Below are 10,392 nucleotides of genomic sequence, written 5' to 3' on the forward strand. Positions count from 1 at the left end.
ACCAGATGTTCTTATATATGAAAATATATGACAGCCTATTAATATGCTGATATTTGGTTATTACAACAAATTTTTTTTTAAAAAGTACAGTTTATGCATAGGAGTGTTTGTCCATAAAACACCTCTCCTATTATTATTTTCATGTCATTATTTATTAATATTTATTATAATTTGTAATATTAACATGTCTCCTCTTTTTTAATGTAACAACCAATGAAGAGGCCTGTGGTTTTTCAAACCTTCTCTTATTAAATTACTTTATGTACTTATTTATTCATTTATTTTCATGGTGGGATTTTATCCAAACAATTATGGTTTTAATGAGGAATTTTTTTAATGTTTTTTAATACCCATGGCGCCTCATAGCACTCATCGAGGGTTCTGTGTTTTAACCTCAACTGGATCTAAACCTAATCGTAACCCTAACAGCCCTCTGAGGCCCAAATGTCCTAACTTTTCCCAAAATGTCATAACTCTGTAAGGTCTACCCCTCAAATGGCCCTCACCAAGATATATTAATACAAGTAACAACACAAATACAGCATACATACCAGATACCACTAACCATCATGATGAATAATAGGATATAAACAGCTGTTTAATGATGTTTTTAAATTGATTGAATAATGATGATAATTGAGCCGCAAATTTAAGAAATTGCTGAAAATAACTCTCCACGTCGTAGCTTTATAGTTTTGGCACCATTTTAATGAGTTATTTTGACATTTCTGATCATCTCCAGCAACAGATGTTTTTTTAGCTTTTAATTTATTATTCCTCATGACATGAATCTGAGACTGTTTTTGGTGGTGATCCAATAACTCACCACCTTGCACAAATCTTGCATTTCACCTTCAATAGTTTTTTTTTCATTATTCTGACAACATTTCAGAAGCCAACCCATCTACAGTAATTCATTTGTAAGTGTTATAGGGAAGTTTGAGAGTAATTGCCCACACACTTTGAGAGTGGCCTTTAGCTCAGCGGCAGCATGTTTCCTAATATGTCAATGAGGTTGTCCAGACCCCACAGGTAGCCATCCTCTCGATTGCCCTCTACCCAGGCGGTGCGGTGGTCCAAGGTAAGTGGTGAGGGCAAGACCACTGTCTTTCCAAAGTCGATCATCCAGACTCCTGTTCTGCCTGTCCAGTCATGCACAAACAGCAAGGAGCTTCCCACAACCTGCAGGGGATGACACAGTATCATCAGCCTACACCTGACCAACACAGCCTCAAAACCTTATATTTTCTATTTCTAATACTATGAAAACCTTCTAGTGCACTGTGCAGCAGCTAACCTCGTGTGTTCTGAAGAAGTCGGATGCCTCCAAGACCTGCCGCAGCTGTTTCAGCTGTCTCAGATATCCCCACTGAAGGTTAAGATACAATAATGACCAAAGAGAAGGAAGCAGGTGAAGAAATTGAAAGTATTTGTGAAGATCAAACTCACCATGATGTTCGCACTGGACTCAACAAAACTGCTGAGTGCTTCCGTCACTTGCTCTCTGCTTTTGGTCTGTTTGAAGTTTGTGTGACATTCGTCATTTGCCTTCTGCACAGGACATGTAATGATTATAGTATAGTATATATGATATATCAGAGAGAAATACATTAACTCCACCAAGGCTGAAATATGTGGATACTGTCTTTGATCACTGTTTTATATTGCCCTATATGTACATTTGTATCTATGCATATGAATGTGTGATAGTGTGTCTATGCTGCAGATACTGTAATGTCCAAGACAAATTTAAAACTGGGCCCATCTTTTCTTAAAAATACATATTCATTGGTACATTTTTCAAAGACTAGGCATTGCAGCAGTACACTCCCGACATGTTAAGATGAATCAGTGACCTGACTCTGCCATCTTTGATGAACTTACCCTGAATCCTTCGATGCGGAACCCCAGAGTTGTTGTGGAGCTCAGTGTCTCCCTCCACTGCATGTACCTGGTTTTCAGCACCGCCTGCTGGGCTCGCTCCTGGGCCGTCGGGGCCTCTGGATCCACAGCCACCATCTTCTCATACATGTCGTTGCGGGGCTGGGGACGCTCTCTGGCCATTTGCAGCTCCTCCTCGAGGTATGTGCTGTGAAGGACAGTGCTTCATCGTCTTTAGTGTTATTTGGCCATATTGCTTGTATTGGTATAAGCAAAGCAGGGGAACACATTCCTTTCTAATAGGAACAATAATATGACAAAGAAATGAAATATGCTAATTTGAAATAATGAAAATCAAAGTCTGACATATTTAATAAAAAAAAGTTACCATTTGACTGTGTCCACCATAGTTTCATTTGAACTTACCGGCTGCCCATCTTGCAGTCCATGATGGCAGGTGTGTTGAAGTGGGTCAGCAGGTTATCCATCATGTTGTAATCCTGCTTGTCACGCTGCACAACACCGTGGTAGGCAGGAACAAAGGACCTCAGAGTGTCCGCCATCAGACGGAGGTAACATTGCTGCTCCCCCTTACAATACCTCTTCAGCAGTGTGCCGTAATCCCCTACATGAAAGTTCCCTGTGAGACAAGCAACAAAAAGAAAGCACACAAGACATGTTATTTGTTCCAGTACTTACCCAGTGGATTTTTTTTTTTTATTATGACAATAAGACTGGAAGAAGAGCAACATAAAGGACAACAAACCTGCATGTCCAACCACTTGAAGCCACTGCTGAGGTTTCTTAGGAGTCATGGGAACGAGAGACTAGGTCCCACGGATTTTGTGTTTTTTCCATGCAGAGTTCTGCATGGGATGACAAAAAAAAACTAACCCTCAGTCAGTCATTCTTCAGCAAACACACACTCCAGGTCACACTCGTGTGTTGTCTGTGTTTTTTTGTTTTTTTTTTACAGTTGAGCAGCTGCGACCTCAGGTTTCGGAGTCACTGAGGCTACTTTTTGCCTTATGGGTGAACAACGTCTCCATGGAGACGGACCCTCACTAATACCGAGTAAGACATGCAGAGGTCAGGATCAGGGGTTCTGCAACAGCTTTATCAAACATTTACAGGAAGTGCTTGTTTTTCCCACTGGAAACGACTATCAACCATTTAAACAAACAGTATAAAGCTGAACATAAAGGCGTCCACCTCAACATGAGAGTTGATTCAATGTAACACCGCATTTACACAACTGTGTCAGAACAAAGGCTTTATAAACATGAAGAGTTACTTGGTTCTCATTGTTCCTCATATCATTATAAATTACATTTTGGTTAGACTGAGAAACTGCAAGGGGCCACTTTCCTGATGGAGAAAATGGTTAATAAATTAACAGGAAAGAAAAAATATATATATAAATATTTCTACTACTTATACAATATTAAGCAGAATTATCAGTGATACTGCTATGAGTCCGTTTATTAAGGTGCAGGACTTTTACCTATAATGTAGCGTTTACAGTGTTATTACTTCCACCACATAGGTTATAATATTGTCTCCGTTTATTTATTAGATTTTTTGCAGAATTAACAAAAACTACTCAACCGATTTCCAGGAAATTTAGTGGAAGGATGAGGCATGACCCAAGGAAAAGCAAACATTATATCTTGGCGTAGATCCCAAACAGTGGACAGATCCGGGATTTTTTCCAATATCTTCCTTGATTCCTCAGAGAATAATTCATGGATCTTGATAGAAACAATAAGACATGTTTGGGGGACTGATATTTATGAGTGTGTGCAACTTGTTGCAGATCCAATTACAAATCTGAATCTAGAGAATTTAAATGCGGTTTCATAATGAGACGGTTGGGTCTTTGGGGGAAGTATGTGCTCTACCTATTGAAATTAACCTGTGATTGAACCCTTCCCTGACTCCTTGTATCGCTACTCTCAGCATCCTCCTGTACTCATGCAGCGCAATAGATGCAGTGTTTCTTCCTGACCAGTGAGGGCAGCAAAGCGCCTCAGACGCTGCGAAGCTTCATCCAACCCAGACAGAAGAAGAGGCTGCGGAGGGGGCGCTGACAGACGAAGAAGAATTTAACGGTTCCCGGTTGTTGACCCGCCGCAGCCTCCATCGTGCCGGTGCTTTACAAACGGCTCCGGACTCGACTGTAGCACCGGGCCAACCGGTCACTGCCACACTGACTGCTCCATGCTAACTCACCGCGATGTGTTTCCGACGAGTAGCTAGGTGCTAACGACCCGCGTCAACAAGGAGCATTGCTCCCGCAGAAGGTAACGTCCACTCGTTCCTGTTTGGTGACGACCCCCACACCCAATATCCTCATGTGTTCCCCGGGAATAGTCTGGTTAGATCTCCAGAGATCACATTCACTAACTCGAGTTGCCCAGTGTTAACTAACGACGCTGTCCGTGCTAGCTAGCCCTCAGCTAACGTCCCCGGTACGACTGCCAGGATGTCCCTCTTGCTAGCCGAGCTACTTGCGGAGAAGTGGCAGCTAACGTGGTTTTTATTCCTCAGAGGAGCATTAAAGGTTGTTGTAGCGGAACAACGAGCAGCCCCACTGTCCACGACGTGTGTGTGTCTGTGTGTGTGTGTGTGTGTGTTTGTGTGTGTGTCCAGCCGAAGCAGACACAGACACACTCCCTGTCACTGTCTCTTTCGCTGTGCACGGGAGAAAGTGAAGCCAAGCGCGAAATACGAATGCCATTGCACCTCAGCAAAATGGAGCACGACGGAATCACTTACCCCGTCAGACACGAGCTGGTGTGTCCGCCTTGTCCTCCACATGTGTTACGACCCATCAACCAAACTTTGTTCAATGAAAGTGACGGCAACCTTTCAAAATGCACTCGGTGCGCTCGCTACCGCCCCCCGTGGTATGTTGTGATGAGGACAGACAGAGCGCGGTAAAATGAGACGATTGCATGATAACGATGTGGACATTTAAACGGAAGGCTACCACAGGTTCTCTTTCATGTTTGGAAGGGGAGGGCGAGGTGAGGGGTGTTCAGCTCCAACATGCACCCTCACCACTAGATTCTACACACTGACCCTTTCAAAAAATTACTCATGCACATGGGAAGTTAGCTCACCCCTTGTGGCTCCAGTTTCTGGTGAGAAATAATATCTATAGCTAGATTAATAATAACTGACATTGATCTTATAATGGCTGTTATTCCCCAAATTAATTGTGTTTCTTTCTGTGGACCAAGCAGCCATTCCAAGCGATTGAAATGTAGGGTTATAACCGGGCTATAGCCATTGTTTGTTCCTGGCCTTGGTTGTATTATGATCTGGCAGCCAGACAACAACTTGTAAAATGTCCACTAACATTTCCCAGGTTTATTTTGTAACAGTAGAGGAGTCAGTTGATTTTATCAGACTATAATTCTTAGATATCATCCATTTCTTCTGCGCAGACCAATGGAGGGTGGCTCTGAGGTGATGGAGGACATTGATTTTCGAGGGGTGGAGTTTTCTGTCAAGATAGAGGTGGACAAAGGTTTGCTGATGGTGGAAATCTCAGACTCACTGACAGCTGATCAGTGGAGGGGGGAGTTTGACCCAGCATGTAAGTAGCACACATTTGTCATTGACTAAATCTCACCACTGGCACAAAAAGTCCCACTAAAGCTATTCATATATTTTATATTTGTTTTAGACATTGAGGATCTCACTCGGAAAACTGGCAACTTCAAGCAGTTTCCCATTTTCTGTAGCATGCTGGAATCTGCTGTGAGAAAGGTTTGTGTGACACAGCTTTTACAAGATACAATAAACAAGTAGTGGCGGCATGAGTAAACATGAGGTCAGTAGAACCATGTGAACACAAACACTCACACACTCCCTCGAGGCTGTGTGAGCTGAGGCGAGACTCATTCGTGTCCAGTGTTTCCAGTTGAGCGAGAAATGCACAGTTATATTCGTACTCTCCCTCTTCATTATTGTACTGGAACACAAGCCACACATGGAAAGAGCCTGGAGGAAAATAAGTGTAACAATTTGAATTTTGGGTACATAGAGAAATCCGTCTCAGCTGAGCTATTGCATACACCAACGCACAATACACACACGAACACACAAAACCTATGTTTGCACATGTTTCACCAAACATTAGCCCCCTGGCTGTTTTGTGGCTAAAACAAATTAATTACATGGATCACAAAAACAGCCAAGCAGTCAAATTTGTACAATAACATTGCAATTCTCGATAGTGAAAAATTCAGGATATTATTGTTCATTTATATATATATATATTTATATTTATTTTTAATAGTTTAGACATGACATATCTTTTCTACGTATTTGTTTTTACTATTTTGATGTAATGTAATCTTTATTTTCTGATTTTGTATAGTTTAACCCTTTTTTTGCAGATGAGCGATTCTGTTACACTTGACCTCCTGACCTATGCTGACCTGGAGCTGCTACGGAACAGAAAAGCAGGCGTGGTTAGTCGTACTCGCGGCCATCAGCAGTCGTCTGCTCTCACGGCCAAAAGATATCTAATCCTCATATACACTGTGGAGTTTGACAGGTTGGTCTCTCTGTGGTAACTTTAATATATAAATTACACGTCATGTCATGTTTGTTGTATTAAGCCCTCTTTTGAACACAGTATTTCAGTTTGGTCAGTAGTCATAACTGTCTTGTTGTGCTGACTGTTTTGCATTTGTAGGATACACTACCCTTTACCCTTGCCCTATGTTGGTAAGCTGGACCCAGCTGCCCTGCAGAAGGAGGTCAGAGCCCTCAGGGCGGAGCTCAGTGTTCTCACTTCTCATGGAGTTAACAAATCTGCAGACCTAGAAATACAACGGCTACGAGCAGAGTAGGTTGCGTTTAATCTTCTTCACAGAGGATATGAGGGATGTGGGACTTTTTCTGATGACTCCTGCTGTTTTCAAGGCTGTCTCTGGTGAAAGAAGAGAAGGAGGCTATGACCAAAGCTCTTGAGCAACTGCAGAGGACTGCAAGTGGTTCCCCATCTGGACGAGAGGACTGGAGGGTTAGAGATGTGGCGAGGACGCTGGAGGAACAGCTTCTCAAGGAGAGGGCCAAAAGTCAACGCTCTGCAAGCAAGAGATGCCAGGAGCAGAGACTCCTAATGGAGCAGGTGGACCTGGTAGTCAGCTGAAAAAGATTTATCATGTTTTCTATGTAGGAACGGAATTTAACTGATTTTCTTCTGTGTCCTGACTAGTTGGAGGAGCTGAGAGCATCAGAGTGTGCTCTCCGTGTGCGTGTCAAGAATCTCACCAGTGAACTGGCGCTGCTACGGAGAGGGTTAGACAATCTAAGCGCGTACTATATCTTTACTTTCTCTCTCTTTCTTCCAGTCATCCACTTACAATGCTGACTTTACATTTAAAATCAGAATCCGTCCATCTTTTCAGTACTTGCCCTCTTTGCGTGTCTGCAGGCGTGTGACTCCCGTGTCCTGTCACATCAGCTCTCGGGTTGATGGGGAAATCTATCGCTCTCTCTCCCGTGAGAGAGGATCAAGGTACGGGATGGTCAGGGCTCGCTCAGGATCCAGAGAACGGGTTTACGACAGAGTGCAAAGGTCAGATGAAAGAGGAAGAAGAGCGGATTCCTCAGGACCACGTGCTTGCATATCCAGGCCGTCCCCCTCTCCTACTGGTACTGATCCTGTTTTGTGTGTGTGTGTGTGTGTGTGTGTGTGTGTGTGTGTGTGTGTGTGTGTGTGTGTGTGTGTGTGTGTGTGTGTGTGTGTGTGTGTGTGTGTGTGTGTGTGTGTGTGTGTGTGTGTGTGTGTGTGTGTGTGTGTGTGTGTGTGTGTGTGTGTGTGTGTGTGTGTGTGTGTGTCACAGTTTTATTCTGTCACTTGTAAACTTAAAGGGATAGTTCACCCAGAAATGAAAATTCACTCTTTATCTACTCACCACTAATCTGATGGAGAGGTGGGTGAAGTGTTTCAATCCCCGACACACTAGCAGTTTTAGGGGTAAACAGTGTTGCAGCAGAATCCAATACAATTAAATAAATTATTGACCAAAGCTTCAGACGTAATAAAACAACAGAAAAAACACAACATGCCTCCATACTGCTCGTGTGATGTCGTCCATGTGTCTGCAAGCCACAGGCATTCATATTTGAAATTAGGTCATTTACATCGTGTTTTAGGCCTAAAAGTCAGCTGATATCTTCTGACGAGGTGCATTCAGGGACCGTTGGAAATGCTAATGCTCGCTAGCTCAGCCACTTCTGGTTGACTTTTAGATGTAAATAACCTTTGTTTCTGGATAGTGGTGAATAGATAAAGTTTATTTTTATTCCTGGGTGAACCATCCCTTTTAAGTTTTGTAACTTGTACGTACTTTCACCCTTTTGAAATCAATACATAAAAGATCCTTTTGTAGATCAAAAACTTATTGGTGAGAGAGATTGATGAGATTCCCTCTTATATCTTCCAGGGTCACGGGTCCCACGCTTTGACCCGACTGCATACATCCAGGACCGACATCGCAGACAGAAAGAGGCAGAAAAAAAGTGGGTTTATGTTATTTTATGTTTGACAGTGCACTGATATTTATAAAGCTGTAGCTGTTTTGGTCAATACCTGTAACCCTGTTTTTCTGTGTCAGACAAAGGAAAGTACGGAGAGATATACTGACCTCGCCCAATATGCCTGAGAGGGGGCGTTCACGTTCCAGAGATGCGTATCCTCAGATGGTCCGGTCTGGCAGCAGAGGCAGGAGTTTATCTGTGGAGCGGAGAGGGAGCAGGAACTCCTCTGAAAGCTCCTTAGTGGACATGGACGAAATGTCCAAAGCCCTGTTTAGGTGATGGGATCACCTTGTATAGGTTTTGCAAAGTAATTTATGTTTTATCTGCTGATTTTAACATGTTTTTCTTAACAGAGGAAGAAAACAGACTTACAATTACAATGGACCCAGTGCGGTGAGTGACATGGTTATTAATGTAACAAAACATGGTACAAAATGAACTGCTGCTCTCTTATGTGTTTATGCATTTTATATTTCTTACTGCCAACAAATCCCATGAAAATACCCCAAAACAACAATGCATGGTTCTTTTTAAGTGCCTTATCCTTTTAATGTGCAATCTGTTTCTAGTCAAGAGGAGGCCTTTTAACCAGGAAACCACGTTGCAGTACTCCAACACAGAGAATGAAAGAAAAAGGTGATACATCAAGTAGTTTTTTGTACATATGTATATCTAGTATCTAGCCACCCCACAGCATCTTATCATCATTTCTCTGTCTCCACCTCCAGAGAGCTCCATACATACGGGTGCTGAGCTGTCGGAAATCGACGCCAGGCTGCAGGCGCTGCAGGACTACATGAGGGACCTGGACACAGGACAATAACACATCAAGCTTCCAACATGAGTGATGGGTTCCACTGTGTTCATGTGAGACAACAAATCTCCCCTGGAGGGTCAGACTTCCTCCACTTCAGGAAAATACAGCCATCACTGTGAAGGACTAATTTTTGTGGACTGAATTTTTTTTTTATATGCCAAGATTTTACGAATTAACTTAAAATATTACAGAGTGTAGTTTTATTATTTCTACAACCCCACACTACACAAGTGTGGCTGCCTCTAAATCTGAAAATATTTATACTTGATGTTTTCTCATCTTTCTTATTTCTCATCTTCCCTATCTTCAACATGCAGCTGATGGCTCTAGCTGTTTGTCACTCACTGCATCTTTTTTTACCTGAATTATTTTCAGAATTGCAGAAAGTTTCATCAAGTTGTTTTCAGTTGTAGTCTTTTGTCCTTGTCTGTGCATGCGTGTGCGTAATCATATCCAACATTAATGTTGTCGAACCTGGAACGGACTTGTTTCTTCCACGCAGTGCATGCTGGGACACACTCCAGCTGCTGCTGCACCGTGAACATACGCGACTATAAACTCTACTGGATTTCACTACATCCCACGATGGCTAAATGTCATTCAAACTGTATTGTCATCAGTTTGGTTTAATTTTGACCTTGAACTCAACATTATCACTGTAATACTATCAAACCATTATGACATTTAACTTGTTGATCTGCATGGTGAATTCAGTGAATTCATAGTGTATTTTCTATTGTTTGAAAGTAATTTGACCTATTTTCCTTTTTGATTTTACGTCCCAAACTAAAACAAAAGCATTTTAATCTTGGATCATTTGTAATACCCATCAGTGTTTTTTGTGATGGTATAAATACCTACTGTATGTGTTTACACTGACCGTTACTCATTCCCCAGTCGAATGCTTTTATACCACTTAAAACTCTTATTTATAAGAAAGTTATTCTTTGTGTAAAGACTTTTTTTTGTTAAGCGCATGCAATCGTCTCCAGACCTGTACAGTTGTGTACACACTGCTTCCCTTTGCACTGGTGTCCGCTGAAGTGAAGAGAAGCCTTGAAGGGCTTCACCACCACAGCAGCTTTCATTAATTAACAAATAAACTTCCTCTCAGAGGAACGATGCAGCGT

At 42.2% G+C, this 10,392-nt stretch overlaps 2 protein-coding genes across 3 annotated transcripts; one reads left to right on the forward strand and one right to left on the reverse strand.

The window, feature by feature from the left end:
• Positions 1-686: 686 nt before the first annotated feature.
• itpkca (inositol-trisphosphate 3-kinase Ca) lies at positions 687-4,749 on the reverse strand. 2 transcript variants are annotated; one of them, XM_061085646.1, is made up of 7 exons: positions 4,660-4,749; positions 2,648-2,747; positions 2,308-2,521; positions 1,885-2,089; positions 1,450-1,515; positions 1,298-1,369; positions 687-1,182 (listed from the first exon to the last, which is right to left on the reverse strand). In XM_061085646.1, the coding sequence occupies exons 2-7, from the start codon at positions 2,694-2,696 to the stop codon at positions 976-978; spliced, it is 813 nt and encodes a 270-aa protein (XP_060941629.1). In that variant the 5' UTR covers positions 2,697-2,747; positions 4,660-4,749; the 3' UTR covers positions 687-975. The 2 variants fall into 2 exon arrangements, with proteins under 2 accessions (XP_060941629.1, XP_060941628.1); XM_061085645.1 differs by having other exon boundaries at positions 1,450-1,551.
• ccdc61 (coiled-coil domain containing 61) lies at positions 3,977-10,386 on the forward strand. The gene is made up of 13 exons (XM_061085644.1): positions 3,977-4,184; positions 5,334-5,485; positions 5,576-5,658; positions 6,291-6,451; positions 6,593-6,745; positions 6,823-7,030; positions 7,118-7,200; positions 7,337-7,557; positions 8,352-8,427; positions 8,523-8,720; positions 8,799-8,838; positions 9,015-9,081; positions 9,174-10,386. The coding sequence occupies exons 2-13, from the start codon at positions 5,338-5,340 to the stop codon at positions 9,266-9,268; spliced, it is 1,533 nt and encodes a 510-aa protein (XP_060941627.1). The 5' UTR covers positions 3,977-4,184; positions 5,334-5,337; the 3' UTR covers positions 9,269-10,386.
• Positions 10,387-10,392: the final 6 nt, after the last annotated feature.

Source organism: Limanda limanda, chromosome 14, assembly GCF_963576545.1.
Source record: "Limanda limanda chromosome 14, fLimLim1.1, whole genome shotgun sequence".
NCBI classification, from domain to species: domain Eukaryota; kingdom Metazoa; phylum Chordata; class Actinopteri; order Pleuronectiformes; family Pleuronectidae; genus Limanda; species Limanda limanda.

Bases quoted from the DNA above. Each gene is read 5' to 3' on its own strand.
- ccdc61 (XM_061085644.1), top strand. From the start codon at position 5,338: ATGGAGGGTGGCTCTGAGGTGATGGAGGACATTGATTTTCGAGGGGTG. The intron at 8,721-8,798 runs GTGATGGGATCA...TTTTCTTAACAG, and splicing joins ATGTCCAAAGCCCTGTTTAG to AGGAAGAAAACAGACTTACA. The intron at 9,082-9,173 runs GTGATACATCAA...CTCCACCTCCAG, and splicing joins ACAGAGAATGAAAGAAAAAG to AGAGCTCCATACATACGGGT.
- itpkca (XM_061085645.1), bottom strand. From the start codon at position 2,696: ATGACTCCTAAGAAACCTCAGCAGTGGCTTCAAGTGGTTGGACATGCA. The intron at 1,370-1,449 runs GTGAGTTTGATC...CTTAACCTTCAG, and splicing joins AGTCCAGTGCGAACATCATG to TGGGGATATCTGAGACAGCT. The intron at 1,183-1,297 runs GTTAGCTGCTGC...CATCCCCTGCAG, and splicing joins ACTTCTTCAGAACACACGAG to GTTGTGGGAAGCTCCTTGCT.